This window comes from Brachyistius frenatus, unplaced genomic scaffold, assembly GCF_029030835.1.
Source record: "Brachyistius frenatus isolate BFR_SWC_R1_liver_20210118 unplaced genomic scaffold, ASM2903083v1 Contig_95, whole genome shotgun sequence".
Lineage (NCBI taxonomy): Eukaryota > Metazoa > Chordata > Actinopteri > Embiotocidae > Brachyistius > Brachyistius frenatus.
The window spans coordinates 1,376,674-1,398,392 of NW_027210694.1; the positions used below are offsets into that span (position 1 = coordinate 1,376,674).

At 42.9% G+C, this 21,719-nt stretch overlaps 1 protein-coding gene across 4 annotated transcripts in view; it reads left to right on the top strand.

Annotated features, from left to right (window-relative positions):
* hspg2 (heparan sulfate proteoglycan 2) overlaps nt 1-19,327 on the top strand; it is a 95,407-nt gene extending 76,080 nt beyond the window's left edge. For 2 of the 4 annotated variants that reach the window (XM_069710857.1, XM_069710858.1), the window contains 32 exons: nt 66-201; nt 1,136-1,287; nt 2,279-2,420; nt 2,921-3,064; nt 3,573-3,707; nt 3,879-4,060; nt 4,170-4,365; nt 4,558-4,737; nt 4,825-5,085; nt 5,219-5,381; nt 5,943-6,040; nt 6,136-6,402; nt 6,514-6,626; nt 6,912-7,059; nt 7,156-7,272; nt 9,035-9,119; nt 9,231-9,375; nt 9,962-10,064; nt 10,167-10,276; nt 10,371-10,479; nt 10,585-10,683; nt 10,786-11,007; nt 11,360-11,604; nt 11,695-11,866; nt 12,354-12,476; nt 12,808-12,864; nt 14,194-14,269; nt 14,361-14,439; nt 15,231-15,301; nt 15,393-15,476; nt 15,750-15,853; nt 16,640-19,327. In XM_069710857.1, the coding sequence (XP_069566958.1) occupies nt 66-201; nt 1,136-1,287; nt 2,279-2,420; nt 2,921-3,064; nt 3,573-3,707; nt 3,879-4,060; nt 4,170-4,365; nt 4,558-4,737; nt 4,825-5,085; nt 5,219-5,381; nt 5,943-6,040; nt 6,136-6,402; nt 6,514-6,626; nt 6,912-7,059; nt 7,156-7,272; nt 9,035-9,119; nt 9,231-9,375; nt 9,962-10,064; nt 10,167-10,276; nt 10,371-10,479; nt 10,585-10,683; nt 10,786-11,007; nt 11,360-11,604; nt 11,695-11,866; nt 12,354-12,476; nt 12,808-12,864; nt 14,194-14,269; nt 14,361-14,439; nt 15,231-15,301; nt 15,393-15,476; nt 15,750-15,853; nt 16,640-16,812 (4,491 nt within the window). In that variant the 3' untranslated portion in view covers nt 16,813-19,327. Of the gene's footprint in view, nt 1-65; nt 202-1,135; nt 1,288-2,278; nt 2,421-2,920; nt 3,065-3,572; nt 3,708-3,878; nt 4,061-4,169; nt 4,366-4,557; nt 4,738-4,824; nt 5,086-5,218; nt 5,382-5,942; nt 6,041-6,135; nt 6,403-6,513; nt 6,627-6,911; nt 7,060-7,155; nt 7,273-7,477; nt 7,496-9,034; nt 9,120-9,230; nt 9,376-9,961; nt 10,065-10,166; nt 10,277-10,370; nt 10,480-10,584; nt 10,684-10,785; nt 11,008-11,359; nt 11,605-11,694; nt 11,867-12,353; nt 12,477-12,807; nt 12,865-14,193; nt 14,270-14,360; nt 14,440-14,840; nt 14,889-15,230; nt 15,302-15,392; nt 15,477-15,749; nt 15,854-16,639 lie in introns of all 4 variants that reach the window. The other 2 variants (XM_069710855.1, XM_069710856.1) reach the window with 2 other exon arrangements.
* Nucleotides 19,328-21,719: the final 2,392 nt, after the last annotated feature.

Consider the following 21,719-nt stretch of genomic DNA (forward strand, 5'->3'; position numbering starts at 1 on the left):
GTGTTGTATATCATGGGCAGACTAAAGTTTTCTAATCCCGTCACGTATCGGTGTGTCTTCTTCAGGCCCGAATGGACCGCACCGACATCGGTACTCTGCTCATCCCCAACATCAAGATGTCTGACTCGGGCACTTACATGTGTGTTGGCAGCAACACCATCGGCTCAAATAGTTCTCCCATTAAAGTCAATGTGCTCAAAGGTGAGATGTCGTGGTAGTCGAATTGATGTAGTCCATGTGTTGGTGGTGGATTCGGTCGCCCCGGCGATAGCCTATAGCCGCAGGCGTTACGTTTTCGGGTTGTCCGTCCTGTTCTTGTGAACGCGATATCTCAAGAATGCCTTGAGGGAATTTCTTCAAAATTGGCAAAGAAATTCACGTGATACTAAGAATGGGGTGATTATATTTTGGAGTGTAACGGTCAAATTCAATCTGACCTCAATTCTACACATTCAGGTAAACATGATATCTCAGGAACGCCTCGATGAAATTTCTTCAAATGTTACACAATCGTTCACTTGGCCTTAAAGATGAAGTGATTACAGTTTGGTGGTCAAAGGTCAAAGTTCAAGGTCACCATGACCTCATGTCCCTCTCGCCTGTCTGACCCGTTCTTGTGAACGCAATATCTCAAGTACGTTTTGAGGAAATTTCTTGAAACTTGGCCAAAACATTCACTCGGTATCAATGAAGAACTGATAAGATCGAAGGTCAAGGTCACTGTCGCATCACATTGCACTATGCTCGACTGCAATATTTTAGAAACGACTAGAGGGAATTTCTTCAAATTTGACAAATGTTTAATTTAAGTATAAACTGAAAAAACTTTGGTCACATGTCACTATGAGTTCACATCCGTTTCCCACTATGAATATAGTGATATCTCAGGAACGCCTTGAGGAAATCTCTACAACTATGACACAAACATGCATGAACATGAGCTGCATGTACACTACAATTTGAGTGGTTAGCAGAGGCATACAACCACCAGTCTGTCATTTTTGTTAAATGATTATAGTCAATTGTTTCGTCCAGTTTGGTTTTATTGACAACATCTCTTCACGTAGAGCTTTTCAGATACGATTTTATTTACAGCAAAACACATTATGTGGTGCATGTGTTTGTGTTATTGCAGCAGACCACAGCTCTTCAGCGGTGAGCATCCAGCCGTCTATAGCTGACGTCCAGGAGGGCCAGAGTCTGGAGCTCAACTGTTTTGCCCCCGGAAATCCTCCTCCATTAGTCACCTGGACGAGAGCCTCCGGACGCCTCTCTGGCAACCACCAGGTAATCACACATCGTTCATCATCGTGGCCTCGTTTCATTAGAGATGTCCTTCCTCCATGCTGGTAGAGGTAATGAGTTTCTAGGTCTTTCAACTTGTGGTTTAAAATGTGGTTATTTGGGTCAGAATCACTGCACAGCACTGACGAGACAGTTTGAAGCCTATTCAAGGAATATAAGCCTGTACCCATGTAAGCTCAGTGTCTAGACTTCCTTTGTACGTGTGGGCAAGCTAATTCTTAAATCCCACATTAACAGTATTTTCCATTAATAAAATGTGCAATATTAATATGAAACACCAAGAAACTGAAACATTATGAACACCTGCCTAATATGCTGTTGCTGCTTTGCTTGCTGCCAAAACAGCCGCAACTCGCCAGGGAATGGACTTTCCAAGACTTTTGAAAGGGCCTTGTGGAATATGACAACAAGATATTAACTGCAGGTCTTTTAAGTCCTGTAAATTCTGAAGTGAAGCCCGCTACAGATCGGACTTGTTGCACCAAAGTGTCTCACTGATGCTTGGTGGGATTTAGGTTTTGGGAGTTTGGCATCCGTCGGTGCCTTTGCTTCCCTTGGCGCACACAAACGGAGTCAGCCGTCCACATGATGTAAAATCGGACCAGGTGGCTTTCTTCAACGGCTCCAAGGTCCAGTTTGGACATATGTGTGGGGCACGGCAGCCCCTTGTGCAGAAGGATGCAACGCCCAGTGTGTTGGGACAAATTTCACCCAAAACCACCATTCTGCCTCTTGTCAGTTCGGATGAAACTGCATTACAACCAACATTTCTCTTATCCTCTAATATTTCCCCGACCTTGACATGTACTGTTGTCACGAGATAATCAATGTTGCTGACTTTATTTGTGAGTGGTCATAATGTTTTGTCTACCAGTGTGTTTCCCACTAGTAAGAAGCTGTTGGTCGTGCTGGTATTTGGCGGTAAATTGGTAACTTTATCTTTGAGCTGAAGTGACTCCATTCCTTCTTGCAGGTTGTGGGCAGCCAGCTGCGTATCCTCTCAGCCACCCCCGACGACTCAGGAGAGTACATCTGTCGGGTACAGGGCAACCCGAACTCGGGCTCTCATGTCCACCAGGCCTCTGTCTCCGTGTCTGTCACTTCAACCTCTTCACGTAAGTTTGTTTGACACTCTGAGGCCTCGTGCAAGTGATGTGTATATTATCTTGCTGCTCAGACAGAGTAAATACAGAAGCTAGGCTCTTTTCAAGTGTTGAATCCGGCTTTCCCCGACGGCGCTTCAAGTTAGACACTTTCATTAAACTTGCTCTCTAATCGGGGACTTCTGCTTGCCAGCCTCAGTCAGCGGCTGGGATAAACATATCCAGGGCAGGGCATTACATGGCGGGGTGTTGTTCTCAGACTAACACTCTTTCCAGCGTAGCTCAGTGTGACCTCAGATTAAATGATTTTCCCCGCTTCTGTCCCAGTCCCATGATCTCATCCTCAATCACTTCTTCCTGGACCTCGGCGATGTTTGAGTTTCTGTAACAGCTGCCAACGAGGCCCGCAGCCGCACTCGGTAGTGATTTGTCACGTCAGCTGAGTGAAATGAGATTGTTCAAATAGAATTCATCCCGAGAACCAAACCGCTGTTTTTTTTTTCCTGCCGCAGGCCTACAGAGCCCGATCATCTCCATCGAGCCCCACAGCGCTGCGGTGCGCGTGGGGGAGTCGGCCAGCTTCAGATGCAGGGTGTACAGCGGAGCCCAGCCCATCAGACTGGAGTGGAAACCGGCCAGAAACCAGCCGCTGCCAGGTAATAACTGCACATGCACACGCAGCCAAAGGAACAATCCTACGTAATGACTTCTGATTTTATGATGTAAGCAGTTACAGCTGCGATCCACACATGAAGAACTCCTCTGTTCACTTCATTTAAATGAGTGATTGAGAACTCAGAGGTTTTTCTCACATCTCTCCCACGCTTGACATTTTGCTTAACTCAAATTTTGCCTGGTATTAATCATGTTGGGTAAAAAGTTATGACATGATGAAATTTCAATTTGCAGCCTCAACGGTTGACGTGGTGACGGTTTTACTCATTCTGTTCAGAACCAAAAAAAAAATTAAAACAAGTTTCTTCTGTGACTTCAGTTTGTTTTAGGGTTGTTGGTTTTTTTTCCATAGTTTTGAAAATCTTACAGGGTTTGTCTAAAATCAAAGACTGAGAACTAGTCAATATATTTCAAGGGCAACCTTTGATTTTCAGATGTCTCCTACATAAAGCTGATCTGATGATTAATTTGTTTCCCTGTTCTCTTCAGATAACGCCAAAGTTGACCCGGATGGTTCTGTTATTACCTTTACCAATGCTCGCCCTAGTAACCATGGCACCTACCGCTGTGTGGCCAGCAACCCGTTCGGCATCACCCACACCATCGTGTCTCTGATTGTTAAAGGTAAGCTACATGCTAATCAGTGTGTTTCAATCATCACACACACACACACACACACACACACGCACACACACGCACACACACACCCTGAACTTCTCACAGAAGGGTTCCCTCTAGTGGCCGATCAGATGTCAGACAGCCATACGTACCAGTGTTGTGTATCTGCACCTCCAGAGTCTCCCGTGGCCACCGTCACCCCTGTAGGGCCCCTGCGGGTCAGGGTGGGTGAACCCATTAACCTGGAGTGCCAAGCATCAGGAGAGCCCCGCCCCTCAGTGTCGTGGCACAGGCTGGACAACAACCGCAAGACCATGCTGGGCAGCCCTGTGCCCATGGAGTCCAATGCAGTCATGCAGGTAAGTCTTTTGTCGTTAAAACGAAGGTTCAAAGTCAGTGACTGAAATCAGCTTTTTTTTTTTTTTTTTTGGCAGTACAGGTTCATTTCTTCCCTTTTGATTTTTGTAGATTCTGGTAGCACGTCCAGAAGACAGCGGCACGTATGTGTGTGCAGCTCGCAACAACGAGGGAACCACTGAGACCAAGGTGGAGGTAGTCGTCGAGGGAGGCTCCCAAGGGCCCACAGTTCCCCGAGCCTCTGTTCCTGAGCCGCTGATGGTGGTGGTGGAGGGACAGACTACGACGCTGCACTGCGAGGCCCACGGTAACGCCTGGATAAAAAAAAAAAAAAATCTATTTGAATTCACATGATTAATTAATGCTGAATCACTGCACCAAAAAGTGTAAAAGAAGCTTTATTATAAGCTGATGCCACAATAATAAAACAGTAGTTGCTCTAGTAACTTGAGTGTGAGCAAAGAATTTATTTTGTGTTCCCTGCTTTGTCTTTCCGTAGGTTTACCCTCCCCAGCCATCACGTGGTCCAAGCTGCGGTCCCCTCTGCCGTGGAGACACGAGGTGGTGAACAACAGCCTGGTGCTGCCCAACATCGGCCGACAGGACTCCGGAGAATACATCTGCAGCGCCAGCAACAGCATGGGCACCACTGAAGTCACCATTATGCTCGATGTAGAGAGTGAGTGTTTTGGTTTCAATTGTACTCTTTAAAAAGGACTCTTAAATGAAAAAAAAAACGACATAAACCTGGTGAACTTTACTCTAGCTCTTCCGTATGCCACCTCCGTGCCCGATGACCTGGCCGTGCGGGTCGGGGAGGTGATCAGGCTGCAGTGCCTGGCCCACGGCACTCCTCCCCTGACCTACACTTGGACCAAGCTGGACGGGAACCTGCCTCCGAGGGCTCAGGTCAGCGGGGGGGATCTCCAGATCAACCTGGCTGCCGTGGAGGATGCTGGGAGCTACAAGTGCGTGGCCAGGAACAAAGTGGGCAACAGCGAAGTGTTTGCTAAAGTCACAGTCAGATGTAAGTTATAGAAACTTGAAGAAAACATTCTGTCCACTTGTTCTCTCCTCTCATCTAAAGAATAAAATTAACTTGTGAGAGAGGAACAGTAACAGCAGAACCGAAACCCCGTCCCCGTCTTTCCTCCCTGTAGCCCCGTTGGCAGTGCGCGTGTCCCCCCAGGTGGAGGTGAAAGCGCAGGGCAGCGCTGTGGAGTTCACCTGTTCGGCAGCCGGAGGCATAGAAACCAAGATCGAGTGGCTGAAGGAAGGAGGAGCTCTGCCGCCAAACCACCACGTCAAGGACGGAGTGCTCAGGTGAACAATAACACCTCAAAACTGATGCGAAGTTATGAATATTCACTGTATATTATTAACCACACTGCCAGCTTGGCATGTTTTAACCTGTTAACAAATTGTATGTACAGCTGAGTTTTTTCCAAAACATACAGTATTAAGCACAATATACGTAATTTCGACAGAAATTATGATTTTTGGTTTTGCCAACAAGTCAGTGTGTCAATGTCCATGAAAAACTCAAAACCATCAGTACACTCTGACTTTTCCAGCTTGTCCCTGCCCCATTTATTCCTACTGGAACCTCTTTTAAAACAAGTCACCAATATGTTCCTTCGTATTTAAAAAACAAATGTTGATTCCCTAAAATTGTGTTCTGCAGTTTAATGGAGGAAATTTAGAGCATTTTTGACGATTTATTACGCTTGGAAAATCATGTTCTCTGTGATGTCACGGACGTGTTTATGTACAAATGAATGAGATATATCGGTATATATTAGGATTATAGCCCCTTAAATATTGTATAATATCGTGAAGTTAAATAATACTATAATGTAATTATAATGCATCTTTTCTCCGTAGGATTGAGAACCTCGAGCAGAGCAATGAAGGTGTTTATATCTGCAGAGCCAGCAGCGTGTATGGTCAAGCCCAGGACACTGCCAGGTTGACCATCCAAGGTTTGTTACGTCCTCTGCATACAGTATATACTCATGTATACACTACTTTGTTCAAACCAAATAATAATCTTTTCTTTTCTTTTTTTTCTCGCCAGCCCTGCCGAAGGTGATGATCAACGTGCGTACCTCCGTGCAGACCGTGATGATCGGGAACTCCGTGGAGTTTGAATGCCAGGCCGTCGGCGACCCGGAGCCCACGGTGAAGTGGAGTAAAGTGGGCGGGTCTCTGCCGGCCCACATCATGGTGAAGGACGGCATGCTGAAGATCGAGCAGGTGACGGAGGCCGACGCCGGACAGTACCGCTGCACGGCCACCAACGACGTGGGCTCGGTGCAGTCTCAGGTGGTCCTCAACGTCCAGTGTGAGTTCATCAGAGGACGATGTTTCCCTTTCAGCACGTACGCCGATGTGTTACGCCGACGGTTAAACCGTCACCATCGATTCAGTTTGAATCCTTTGCCCGTTTCCGCAGCTCTGCCTCAAATCGCCGCGCTGCCGGAAACGAAGGAGGTGACGGTCGGGTCGGATGCAGTCCTGCCCTGCGTGGCTTCAGGATATCCAACGCCTGAGATCAAATGGTCCAAGGTGGGAAAGATATCAGTTTAACAGTTGTTCTCTTTTTCGTTTTTTGTTTTTTTGTCCTGTGTGTATTTATATATTGGTCTTTATCTAAAAAAAATACTTCTCTTTTCGTGTACTTATCTTTCCTACCTGCATTCTTAAGCTGCTGTGACGACTAAATTTCCACACTGCGGGATTAATAAAGTCTTATCTTATCTTATATTTTCGACACATTATTAATTTTGTAGCCTTATCTTGCTTTAATTAAGTAAACCTTCATATAATCCTTGTGTCTTCTTCTTTATCTAGCTGGAAGGAGAGCTTCCTCCGAAGTGTTTCCAGGAAGTCAACGCGCTGACAGTTCCTGGAGTCACCCACGACGATTCCGGCACATACGTTTGCACCGCCTCCAACAAACAGGGCAAAGTGGAAGCCTTTACTACTCTACAGGTCCACGGTTAGTGTGTGGAGTGGAGGAAGTTAGATAACAGATGAAAAGTTGTGTGTTTAAACCACAGAAATGTCTGTATCTAACTAACGTGTGTTTTTTCAGAGAGAGTGATGCCATACTTCGCCCAGGAGCCCCTGTCGTACCTCACCCTGCCCACCATCAAAAACGCCTACAAATCTTTCAGCATTAAGATCAACTTCAGACCTGATAACGTTGATGGTAGGCATGCGCAATTTACATTGACAATTAAATTGTACTGGAGAGTGTATTTGCTTTACTTTTTACTTGTTAAATACTGCAGCGTGGCGATGTTTTCCAATCTTTGTACTTTGTTGTGTCCTCTGTTTTTTTTGGTCATATTTCCTCATGTGTAACTTCTTCTGTCCCTTCCCTCTCTCCCACACCTCACCCATGTGTTGGGAAGGTCTCATTGTGTATGCTGGTGAGTCTCAGTGCTTGAGAACCTCAGGAACTCAAGGCTGATGTTGGCAGTATTGCTTTTTTTTTTGGCTGCATCAGACTTCAGACATAATGCATCCAGCTCCGAGCTGATTTAAGAGCTGTGAAAGAGATACAGGATGGTGCATGGCCCGTGATTTCATGCAGAGTTTTTCGGTCATGATCGCAAAAACACTTTTGGTAGCATAAAAAAAACCACCTTGTTTACAAACCAACTTTTACCTCAAAGTCAAATTTATCAGCTTCTTACAACTTAAAAATAAACAGGGCTTCAAATCACCATCTTTGTATGAAAAAAGAATTTGTGTAAATGCACCTGTCAAGTCAAAGTCAAAATGCCTTTGCAAGTATTTTTGTGGTTTTGTTTGGTCCTACCTGGCCTTGCGCCACCAACTGTGGCTCACAGCTTCAGTTTTCTTTGCTGTGATAACCGTCTGGAAACTCGGCTGGTATTAGCGTTTGCACCGCCACTGTGAAGGGCGGACCAATCAGCGACCAGCGTTGGTGGTTAACCGCGTATGTCCCGCCCTTCCTCCGCTGTGATTGGACGGCTGGTGACAGTGACGAGAGCAGCGCTAACATTTTATAACTCTCGCTGACCAGACCAAAAAAATCACAGAATGTTCAACGTTTAGCGCAGAATAAATGCTCAGCAACTCGTCAAGCTGCTGACGTTCATTAAAACAATTAAAAAAAAAAAATGCTGAACAGAAAAAAACACTGGTGGACGCGGGCTGTAGGTAGTTACAGCGGTGGCAGAGAGTCGGACGGTTTCGGCGAAACGCACCTGCAACTGTTTGGATTTCTGCCGTGTCTGTCCATCTCACCTGTCAGGTAACAAACTGACAAACAAACTGCAAAACATCTGCAAAAGCTATTTGACCATGCTTGACTCTTAATCTTGAAAAGTGTGATACAAATACTTGCAGGATCATGTGTTATCTTACTTACACTTTTATGCAATCTACTCTGTCTTGATCCACCGTTTTCTAAAAGATGACAAAGACAGACATGCAAGATCGCATGTTCCCACCTCCCCACGAGCCCGTGATGCTCATACAAGCATGAATTCTGTATTTCCAGCATGTGGAGGAAGAGAAAAGGAGGACGAGCAGTTAAGAGTGTGACAGGTTGCACTTCGCAGCCCAGCGACAGGACGGCAGTTTATAACATGGCTTTGGTTGGCTTTAAACTTGCGTCATCATAGCATGCTACTTTACCATTAAAGCTTTCAAAGAGTTCCACTTTGTGTGTGTGAATGATGCTGCAAATAATGTCCATCCTAACAAGTCCTATTTAGTCTTAATATTTCAGAAATGTTACATAAATAAGTGGAATTAAATCGAGACAAAGCTAAAAGGTGGAAATTATTCCACTTCTGACGCGAGAATATTCGTCAAAGAAGTTCTTATACTTTAAAAAAAAAAAAAAAACTAGATTTATTGACTTATTAAGATGGATATTATTGCAGAGGACATATATCTTTGAGCTCGTACTAATTCCTCTTGTTTTGGCGGCGCAGGTATGATCCTCTACAACGGCCAGAAGAGGACCACAGGAGCTGACTTCATCTCTCTGGGGCTTGTTGGCGGCCGCTTGGAGTTCAGGTCAGTCTCAACCGAACCTTCTCCCGCTTAAAGTGACTTAAAATAAATATAATATCAGGAGGCTTGTTGTTGATTTTTTTTTTTTTTTTTTTTTAATCGGTGTTGTGTCAGGTTTGACGTTGGCTCCGGCATGGCCACCATCCGTGACCCTAACCCCATTAAACTGGGAGAGTTTCACACAGTGGAGCTGTATCGCAACCACACGCTGGGATACATCATCGTGGATGGAGGGGAGCCCATCAACGGCAGCTCACAGGTACCGTACTGTCAATGAGGAAGCAGCTCCAACTCAACTTGGCTTTATTTGTATAGCACCGTTCATACAAGTGCTTCACATCAGAGCGACGTACGCACATAAAAAAAACATCGTCAATGTTCATTTGTTTTTGTTTTTTTGTTAATTTCTTTGTATATATTATTTACATAGTGTGTACCTTGAAGTTATTTTACTTTATTCTTTTACCTTTTCACCCTTGTTGAAGTGGGAACATCATGTAATCATGTTTTTCAAGATAATGTTTCAGTTTTGTTTCAAATAAAAATGTGAATAATAAAAAACAACAACAACAAAGAACCAAACAAATTAACAAGCATGCAAACAGAACAATAAGTTTCAAAATGTAGTTGAAAAAAAATGATGTACTTAAAATTGCAGCAATAAAACAACATTTTAAGAATCAATGAATCAAATTCAGAAAAGTAAAATCAACACTAGGCATAAAAACAATATTTAAAATTTAAAATCAGGATGATAGACAACATTAGAAAGCCTGATTAAAAAGACCATGTGCTTTCTATTTATTTGCATCAGCTAACATGATCTATTTTTTAATGCCGACCAGGGTAAGTTCCAGGGTCTGGATCTGAACGAAGAGCTGCATGTGGGCGGTTACCCCAACTACACGGTCCTCGCCAAAACTGCCGGCATTAAGACCGGATTCGTGGGTAAGACGTCGCTCTGTTCACACCACGACTGAAGTACATCGAACGGGAAGAATGTTTTCTGCGTGTGATGAGTTGCGCTCACTGAATATTGCTGCCGTGCAGGCTGTATCCGTCAGCTGGTTATCCAGGGAGAGGAAGTCATCTTCAAAGACCTCGACCGCAGCTCCACCGGTGTCACAAACTGTCCCACCTGCACGGATCACCCATGCCAGGTCAGTTAAATCTATACAAAAAAAAATAAAATCATGGTTTTGGAGTATTTTATTCCATTATATCCTGTAAATTTGATTTCATGTCCTGACTCAGAATGGAGGAAGATGTGAGGACTCAGAGGCCAGCTTGTACAAGTGCAGCTGTCCCAGAGGATTCACAGGCAGCAACTGCCAGCACCACTCGTCTCTTCACTGCCACTCAGGTACATGTGAATAACCAGTTGAACCCAAAAATAGGGAAGTATTGTACCAGTAAATAAAAAGAAATGATATTATTTTGTAATCTTTTGCGCCCCGGACTCCTTCAGAGGCCTGTGGACCAGACGCCACCTGCATCAACCGACCGAACGGCCTGGGCTACGACTGCCGCTGCCATCTTGGCAAGTTTGGAAATAAATGCATGGATGGTAAGACAGGAAGTCGTCCTTAACTCGCGTAAACAAAATAGGAATATTATGTTGGTATTTCAATTCTTGAGCTGTTAATAAAATATTGTTCATGTTCACTAGGGGAGTTGGTGACCACGCCGCTGTTTGACGGTGAGGAGTCGTATATCGCCTACCCTCCCCTGACCAACATCCACGACGACCTGCGCATCGAGCTGGAGTTCAAGCCGCTGGACAGAGACGGCGTGATGTTCTTCTGCGGCGGGAAAAAGATGAAGGTGGAGGACTTCGTGGCCGTTTCTATGGTGGAGGGACACGTGGAGTTCAGATACGAGCTGGGCACAGGTAACGTAGGCCGTAGCTGAGAAGGAATGACATTGTTTGTTGTTGAAAAAGGCTTTTCTGTACATGCAGTGTGAGCAGTGAAAAGAAAATATAAATGCCCGTCTATCACCGTTTCAAAAAGGCGTTGGTCTGTTGTATTTAAACCGGTGACACTCTTTTGATTTACTGTTTGCATTTTTTTTTTTACATAATCTTTAATATTTTGGGGACTTTTGTGGATGAAAGATGTGTAAAATTCAGGTAAACAAGGCGTTTTATTTATCAGAGGCATCTTTGTTACTATTTATCACTTATTGTAAGATGTTTATGTCAGGAGGAATAAAAACCTGCGTGTCTGTGTCTTCTTTTCCAGGCCAGGCGATCCTCCGCAGCCCTGAGCCGGTCTCTCTGGGCCAGTGGCACCGAGTCGTGGCCGAGCGGAACAAGAAGGCCGGCCACCTGAAGGTCGACCAAGGCCCGGTGGAGAGGAAGACGTCTCCAGGCAAAGCCCAGGGCCTCAACATCCACACCCCCATGTACCTGGGAGGAGTCCCCAACAAGGACATCCTGCCGAAGCCTGCCAACGTCAGCGAAATGTTCGATGGCTGTGTAGGAGAGGTGAGATCTCTCTCTGCCAACAGCAACAAAAAAGGCTATTAATATTATTTACTTTGTTGGAACTTAAACCTGTCTTCACCGCCCGCGTAGGTTTCCATCAACAACAAGAAGGTGGATCTGTCCTACAGCTTCACGGAAAGCAGGTCCATCAGCAAATGTGTGGACAACAGCCCCTGTGACCGCCGGCCATGCCTGAATGGAGGTCACTGCATGTCCAGTGTTGAATACGAGTACCAGTGCCTGTGTAAGGACGGATTTGAAGGTCAGTACTTGAAGGAAAAGAGAGGAAATGCGACCTGTAGGTGCATAAGAAATATGGACTGTATATAAAAGTGGGCGTGGTTTCTCTGTCAGAAAAATTAGGCCCATGCGGAATCTGCAATACCACCGAGTGCCACTAGAGGTCGGCTCCAAAAAGCCTCTGGCTCCATAGACTCCCATTCAACTTCTCTCATGAAAATCAAAGTCAAAACATTTTTTCCCACAAGGTTTTTTTGGTTTTGCGAGCTAAAGTCGCCCCTTCTGATTCGTTTTCTGGCGGTCCATCTGAAAATAAACTCGTCGTTAATTACAAAATAAGCCTCGAAAAGCCATGTTTCCGGGAACGTGTCTGTTTGATTGACAGGCCTGTCATGCAGTCAGGTAAAATATTGATATATTTCAGTTAAAATCAGTAAAGAGCAGAAGAGTGAACTCCAATGATCTTGACCTTTGACCCCTGACTGGTATATGACCCCCCCCCCCCGCAGGTGAGCGCTGCGAGGTGGTGAAAGACGTGTGCCAGAGCGACCTCCAGTGCCAGAACGGCGGCAGCTGCGTCGACGGCCAGTGTGCGTGTACGCCCGGACACGTGGGCCTCAACTGCGAAGACAGTAAGTGATACCTGGTAGAATAACCGCGTTTTCTACTACCGAAACAAAACCGGAGTCAGAAGCAGCAGGATGTGCAGGGGAAATGTTTTTTTTTTTTTTAAATTTTTTATTGTCATTTCAGTACACACTTGTTACTTAGTGCATACATCTGTATCCTAAAGACACTCATCATCAAAGCAAACAACCCACATGACTCACATTCTCCACAAAATGAAGCCCCTCTGACATCAGACTAGTTCACTCCCAGCGTTGCGCTGCATGCTCGGTGGGGTGACCCCTAAATGCTTACATGTGTCTCCTGCCCTCTCACGGCTATATCCTGCGCACACAGGCCAGGTCTCCAGCTTCCCCGAGGCCCCGTGGAATTTGGAAGCTGGCGAGGCGAATGGTACAGTATCTCAATATTCAGTCTGCCTGACACGACCGTGACTAACAGGGTTCCCGTCTGAGTTTTGAGGGGGCCCCCCCGTGTCCTTTCCGAGCTCAACCTGAACTGTCTATTGCCTAACACGTATACATGCGCGCACAAACTCCCAACCGTGTACTCAACCGGGAACTGAGGCTCATACTTTTTCCCATTGGAAAGTTGGGAGAGGGGAATTCTGCATCTAAACTAAAAGATAAGATGTTGGTGCTGCAGCCGGGAGATAAACGGAGATATGCTGCCTGTTTTTGGACTGGAAATGGTCAAAATGTGGAATTCCCCTTGTTTATCTTTTCTTCCTGTCGTCATGTCAATGCCTGTAAGATGGTTACTCACAACGTACAATCTTGTTTCTGTAAACTTCAAAACTGCCTGTCTGTTCAACCTAAAAAAAAAAAAAAAAAGAAGACAAAACCACCTGTTTTTTCTCTCTGAAACTGTCCTCGTCCACATCCACACATCTGTGCTGTTACTAACAACTTAAAGTGGCTGCTGAAAGTACAGTGTCATGGTTGTTGTTGTTGTTGGGCTGAGTTCGGATGTATTTCAAGCATATACCCTGCGCTTCATGTGATGGATGTGTCGCTGTGTTGGTGAGGGCTGTGAAGTGAGTCTGCATCATGGACTTTTGTTCTACTGAGGATTTTTGTTGGTTCTTGTTTTTGAAATGGCAGCATTTGTGTATCGATTGATTCTGGTCAGATTTTGAGGTCTAGCACCATATTTTATTCCATCTGTGTGTTAAAAGTGAGACTGTGTAACTTTTGAGCGAATACAAGAAATAAAGAATTCTTCAGCAGTAAAACACATATTTCAGTACGCTAAGGTTTTGCTGCTACATTAGATCTGGTCTGACCTCATTTATGTTGGTATATTGTTTAGACCTTCACATGCTAAAGGACTAACCAGTAACCTGCACTTTATATTCTATATTCTTGTGTTATAAGTTGGATAGACGTATGAAAATCAGGTCAGCGAACAGAAGAAGCTACTGTTTATACAAAACTAATTAGACAGTAGCCAGGTGAGCATTTTTATTTGAACACATGGCCTTATGTATTTATGTTATTTAGTTACACAGTCTCACTTTAAGTGTCATTAACAAATGAAATACTCTGCAAGGTACCTCTCTTTGTCTGTAAATGTTGTCTCTAACCGGGCCTGTCTCACCAGGGTTTCTTCCCTACTTTCACCACTGGAGGGCGTCATAACAGTGAGGAATGAAACAACCTAACTACTACTTGACTACATATACATTTTACTGTTTTTTTTTATTTGTTTTATTTTTTATAGATTCACCCTATCAGTATGCAGCTCATTTCCACAACGGGGGATACATCGCCCTCCCTAAATCCATTTTCCCAAGAAGGTAACTGGCATTTTGGTACTTTTATACACAGTTTCACTCTCACAGTTTGCGTAATATGAGAATGATTGTGATGTTATTTTATCCGTTTTAGTGCCCATGACTCACCAGAGACAATCGAAATGGAGATCAACACCGGCTCCTCTGAGGGTTTGATCCTGTGGCAGGGAGTGGTGAGTCCTGGTCCTGGTCCCGGTCCTGTGAACTGGACCGAGCCATGCCTGATACTCACATACTTCACCTTCACCCCTCATCATCCTCACACTAACTGAACTACCCAGCTACTCTTAATCATCAACATGACCTCATCTGTAATCAAGTGACACTTACTTATATTTGCATAACATTCGCTGTCAGTTACGGACTCACGTGTCCACAATAATACATCACTGACGCAATACTTCTCTCACGTCAGTTCTTGTTGTCGAGCAGCACTCATCATCACACTGTAACATCCATAACCGTGCCGCTGACGCTGTGACACTGTCGGGCATGCTGGCTGCGAGCCTGCCTCTATCTGACACCACTAAATAAATGCATGTTGCTTCTCTAACTCACCCTCAATTTTCCTCAGGAGACCAATGGCGCACGCAATTTGCGAAGGGTGCATGCTGGTAAAAAGGTATCCACTCCAACACAAGACCCTCCTCGTTTGTTTTTTTTTGCCATATGTTTAAAAAAAAAAAAAAAAAAAAAAAGAAGATACTTCTGGAGAACCGTGAGGTTTGAAAAGAATCTGTGTTTGTATTGTAAAATGTGCATGAATTTCGTGATATTTTTTCGGTCATCGTTACCTTGCATGGAAGGTTATATGTCACACTTAGAGCTGGGAATGATCTCACTGAACTGCTTCATGTTTGCTATTATAGTACATGTTGTGGAACGTGAGTAGTCAGTAGTTCATCGTGCTGAGATCTCACGACATCCTCTTCCTCTTTTGACGACTTAACGCGCTTATTTCCAGGACCTGGGAGAACATGGAAAAGGAAAGGACTTCATCAGCCTCGGCCTGCAGAACGGACACCTTGTTTTCAGGTGACTCGGCGGAGTAATTCTGTAGTTCTGTTCACATCGAGATGAGCTTTTTTTTTTTTTTAAAGATGAGGATTTGTACTTTCATATCTAGGTACCAGCTGGGCAGCGGAGAGGCAGAGATCTTATCCCGAAGGTCCATCAATGATGGCAAATGGCACAAGATCACAGCTGTCAGGTATGATTATATAATATATCATGCGGTGCTTTGGTTTCACACTTTATATGCATGTATAAGCAACACATTGGAAGTTATAGTTAAGCTATACAACCTTTACACACAAGACATTTTGACTTGTCGTTAAAGCAGTTAAAGCACAGAAGGATTTATTTATTGGAAACATGTGAAAAAGGTCTGTTGTCAACACGTTGAGTCAAATATTTCCTGACTCCTCACGTCTGTCAGGGCAGTGTTCAGACCCGGAGTTGATTATTTTCTGTTTTCTTGCAGAACTGGAAAAGACGGATACATCCAGATCGACGGAGGAGCGACGTTACACGGACAGTCCAGAGGCAAAAGCCTGATGGTGAACACCAAAGGCAGTATATACCTCGGTGAGTGGGCTGGAAGTACGGAGCCTAGAAAGAACAACACGTCTTAAAAGCTTCAATAAGAAAGAAATGCGATCGAATACACCGATAAAAAGGATCTCAATTACATAATGAAAAGTTGAATTAACAAAATACAAATTTGGCGACTACGCTATCAGGTGTGGGAAAAAAAAGTAAACAGCGTGACTGCTTGGGTTTAACTTTTTTTCAACCGTTGCACATGATGTCTTATACAATGTATTGTACTGTTTGTTGGTTTGTTTCTCGTTGGTTGTATTGTGCTGTCGCTACATTACCGTACAAAACTCAGTAACAGTAGCTTAAGAATTTTAGTTTGCAACCAGTTTAGCAAGCTAACGCTGCTTCGTCTCCAAAACATTATCTTCACCTTTAAGTCCTCACAAGATGTCAGTAGAAACAGCAGTTTTGTGTGTTTAGCTGCCATGTTTTCAATTTTTTTTAATTTATATTTTTTCCATATAAATATATTTGACATATATTGCTTTTCACACTCATTTGTATCATAATTTATTTTACTAATAATGTTATTCCCTCATATATTTAGTTAACTTTTGGACTTTTCTAACCTTTACTCCATTTTGTCAGTTTCAGGTGACTGTATAAAATTTTAATTTGAATCCTAGATACATGATTTTTTTGGGGGGGGGGGTTTTTTTTTTTTTTTCCAAATCAGAGAAGCTACCTCCGGTCCATCCTGTCGGTCCAAATGTCCAGAGAGAGCAATTTTATCCGCGCTTGTTATTTTGTGTGTGTCCTCTCACTTGACAGGGGGCGCCCCGAACATGTCTGCCATGACGGGAGGGAAGTTTTCTTCGGGATTGACGGGCTGCGTGAGGAACCTGACGCTGATGAACGCTCGCCCGGGACAGCAGCCGGCTCAGGCCATCGACCTGCAAGCCCACGCGGCCCACGGCATCAACGTGCAGCCGTGCTCTTCATAGACCACGCACACATACACAAGCGCACGCACACACACACACACACACACACACAGAGACTATGGAGTGATGTCAGACAAACACACACACACACACACACAGCGGACTCACACAGAGAGACTTACACACATAGAGCCTGACACAAACTTGGTGCTTTGCTGCTACCAAAAAAAAAAAAAAAAAAAAACAAGATGACACGAAAGGATACGTTTCTCTGTGTGCAGTTAAACCAAAAAATAGACAGAAAAATTCAAACGATATTAACAAGTCTTCTCTTCTTCAGTGTTGTATTCTCAATGAAGGACTATTAACACAGGACAACCAGTACAGTTTACATACTTCCAGCAGTAGTTTTAGCCATGAGAAGAGTAAGAGTAAAACATATTAGGCCTTCTACGATGGGTCAGATCCTATGGAGTTGGAGATGTTTTTACAGCACTGAATTTTTATTTATATACATATGAATATATATATATATTATATTTGTGGGGGAGAACATGCAAACTAACCATAACTGCTCTTCAACTTTCCTAGAGTTTATTCTGGGTTCTAATACTGTGTGTCCGGGGCTTTTTACAGGCCTAACTGTATTAATACTTGAAGACGTTTAGGCCTTTTCTTTCTTCACTTCTGTAGAGGAACTTTTTTTTTTTTTTTTTTCGCGAGCATGCTTACAGTCTGTTGGGAGACGAGTGCACACGGTCACAGTCACATGCAGCTTCAGTACACAACTCAGGACGCCGAATACAAACAAATAACCGCAAATGTTACAAAGCACTGCTTTAACTCGGGTTTTTTTTTTTTTTTTTTTTTTTTTGCTTTGCTTTGCTTTGCTGTTGTGTCATCTGTCTGTATTTGTTCTTTCTTCTTTTTGTTTTTACAGGAAAAAAAGAAAACCTTGGTGCTAATGTCAGACACGACGATACATGCCTGTCTGTCATATGTAGAGGTGTTGTTCTTTTTTAGTGATTTGGTTACATAGATGAAGATCTAAAACAGTCTACAGTACTGTCATTTGTCGATATGCATGGTATTTGAGGTTGATTTAATGACGATATGGCACGTTTTGTTGCCTCCGCAGCCTTATTTGATTGAGTAGATCTCAAAAAAATAAATAAATAGGTAGGTTGAAATCAGTCTTTTTTTTTTTTTATGTGTGGATGTTGTTTTATGTGTGAAACTATCTGCCAGCCAGGTAGATATCAATTGAGAATGTGACAGCGTGTTCGCCAAGTAAAATTAGTTGGTTGTGTATGTTTCAGTCCTTTCCCGCAGGAGAGTCAAAACTGTGTGTGTGTGTGTGTGTGTGTGTGTGTGTGCGTGTGCGTGTCATCATCCATATCCTCAGGAGGGTCGACCCAGAACTGCCTCAAGGTTGTACTTTACATTTCAGGCTTGGTAGCTTTAGAGACACCTCGGTAAGCTATAAAGTTCTGAAGGCTCCGTGGTTCTGTTGGTTGTTTGCTCTGCAGAGGGATTAGTGTCTGGTCATGTGTCATGGGGGAATGCAGTGGGAGCCTCCTGCAGGTGCTGTGATCTGTAAGTGCAACTCTAACAAAGCATGCTCGCTCGTTTTTAGTCGACCACACCGCAGAAACCACAACGGCATGATCACTTTGGGGTTCGCCAACCTGACTTTATTTCATTTCATTTTTTTGTAAGCTTAAAATATTTGTATTAATATCCTAAAATGAGCACTATCATTTCACTTAGAGTTGCTTCATTTTTATTTATTTTACGTTTTGTTTAAAAAAACAACAACATTTCAGTGCTTTTGTTTCAAAACTCGATTCTGCTGTTTAGAGCACTCACAGAAGCTTGCTATTTTCTTTTTCTCTCCGGTTATGGAGTATTGCCTCCCACACCCCGATGTTTTTTCCCCCTCGTGTTTGAGTTTGAAGAGGGCCCGCCCGGTAAGTTCATCAGAAATCACACCATTAAAGGTTTGACCGGAGCTGCCCGGGCAAAAAGAATGAAAACTGGTCTTATTACTCACTCGATGAAAATAAAGTCTTAGGCTTCAAATGCATGAATGCACAGAATGATGTCATCTTGAACATGCAGGCTGAGAAGAGTTAATGTTGTGGTCCCAGTTTAGGACATGGAAGCAGAGACAGTGTGTGTGTGTGTGCCCCTTGTTGGGTGCCTTTTGTGTATCTGCTCTTAAACTGGATTTTCATCTATACACTGTACACTGTCACCAAATGCAAAGTTGACGAGAAAGCGACGCTGCTTTTTTTTTTTTTTTTACACCATTACAAATTATATAAGGTGCACTTTTAGTGTTGATTGAAAATTCTTTTTTTTTTTTTTCCTCTTTTTTTTTTTTTTTTTACATTTTACTGTTTCACTTCCGAATTGCAGACAAAAGCAAACACAGTAACTCGATTAAATGAATGAAAGTGTACCGGATGATAATTGTTTATGTCAGAATGACCTGACTGTTCCATTTCCATTGTTGAAAACATGGTCCCCTTGCCCTTGGTGTTTCTTAATTAAAAACAAAATTCATGTGCTATTTGTAATCTCATGAGTTTCCTTTTTTCTACACTGTATTTCTCCGCTCTGTTTCATTCAGATTATTCCTATATTTATACCGATGCACGTCCATTTTCATTTAAAAAAAAAAAAAAAAAAAAATCCATTGTGTAGTAAAAGTGAGCCTTTAGCTGGTCCCTGAAGACAGCCTGATTACACCAGCTATTTACTAGGTCAATATCCAATATTCCCTAAAAGAGGTTACACCCAAATTAGGTTTCTAAAATAAATCTGTCCCATGGGTTCGGTCTTCTCATCTTACAGACTCTTACTTTTATTTGTTAGTTACCTTGGAAACAGTGAAATAACAGTGGTGCATATTAATAACTCCATAAATATTATGTACAATCAATAAACATTACTCTTCCCTTTTGGATTTCAATCATGTCAGAATTTAGGATGTAACTAACAGGCATTGGCTTTCTTCTCACTATAGTGTTTAAAGTTACTATTCTTTCCATATTGTCCCATCTAGAAATAAATAAATAAACCTATTTTGCACGATCATTATATAGAAAATGTGTATGACTTATTTGACACATTTTCTGATAGCTTGAAAGCTTCCTTTTTCTTTTATCAGAACAAATACGAAATTGTTTAACGATAGAGTTACAATATTTTGACTATTCCTTTTAAAATCGGTCTTGCAAACAGACAAACTTTACAGAAGTGCTTTACTAAATCACTGCAGTACCTTTTTTTTTTTTTTTTTTTTTTATCTAAAACTGCTTCATACCTCACAGTGCTAGTACCCCCTTCCAAAAGAAATTTGTGTATAATGTGTGTCTTTGTTTCATCTAAAAAATACTGAAAACAATTCACAATATGAATACGATACCATCAGAAATGCAGCTGACATTTAGCACATGATTCAAAATAAAGAACAGTTTGAACATAATACTGCTGCACCACTTGGGAAATTCACAAAACTAATATCATATCTCTTTTGTCACAGTGAAGCCCCGTGGTCATATCTTGTCAAAAATGCATCACTGTGTTGGCTGTGGGTGTGCTGTGTCACCGTGTCATGCAGACAGCAGTTATACTACACTGATCCTGGTTACTTTATACTTTTCTTTCAGGGAGATTTAACAGCATTTGGCCAACAACTCAATTGTTATCTACAGAAACTCAATCGGTCAAAGCTCAGTGTGCGGATACAGTTTAACAGCCCAAAGCACAACAGGGACAGTTTGGGTGAAGACACTGATCTTTACAAATGAATGACAGTGAGACTTTGAGTTTAGTCACAGAAAACAGTGACGTGTTTAAATCCTTTTTTTTAGTTGATTTATTGTCTGAGCTTCATTGTAGATTATAGGTTATAAATTAATTCTTATTCCACATTCGGGGCTGAATCTATTTGGTGGCCCCTTTAAGCAAATTTGTAACAAAGGCTATCTAGTCAATATAGGAAATTTGTGTTCACGTTGTTCTTTCTTTCTTGGTTAACCTCAGGGATAATAATTAACTGCACCTGCCTTCAAACCGTGAAGGGTTGAGGTCTTAACTTTCACCAGGGAGTATCACATGTTCTCTTCACGCCACAGACTGCTGTATTGGAGGGTTTAATATGTTGGTCAATGGCTCAGTAATACATTATATAGCTTCATGACAAGTAGGACAACCTATTTTTAATAGACTGTAATGTTGATAGACATTTTTGGAAAAAGTTAAGATTTGATCACTGTGTTTATCTGTTTTTCCAAATCGAAATCACAACTAGATTTTTTTTTTATTTTTTTTTACACTGGGTTATATCAGTACATTTGGAGGCATCACAGGGAGCTCCGGGTCCAAATATCAAGTCTTCAGTTTTATTTTCATTAAAGTTTAAAAAAAATGTAAGGCCATCCGAGTGTCAACGTCCTTCCAACATTGGTTTACAGTTTGAATCTTTCCAAATCAATGTAAATTTGAGTAACATCTGCATAACAGCGGAACAAGATGCCATATTTTCTAAGGATGGACACGAAGGGGAGCCTCTGAAGGGAGAACGGGATTGGTCCCAGAATAGAACCTTGAGGAACGCCACAATGATGAAGCGCCCAAGGCTGAAAGATAAATCTGTCGGGCAAGTAAGACCTGAAGAAGTGCTTTAACACCACGATGCTCAAGGTGAGAGATGAGTCGAGAAGCATGACAATGGTTGACTTTTTTTGAGTCAGTAGCTAATGAAAGATAGTTAAAACCTTTTAAATCTGCAGATTCGGTGTGCACGTGACGTTTAGAAGAAGAAGAAGAGGAAGAAGAGGGACTTCCGGTGGAGGGTGGCGTGGGGGGGAGGGAGTAGAAGCACGCGTCGCACTCTCCCGTAACTTTTTCAATGATAAGTCTTCTTCGACCCAAAAGGTACATTAACAGCTTGCGTA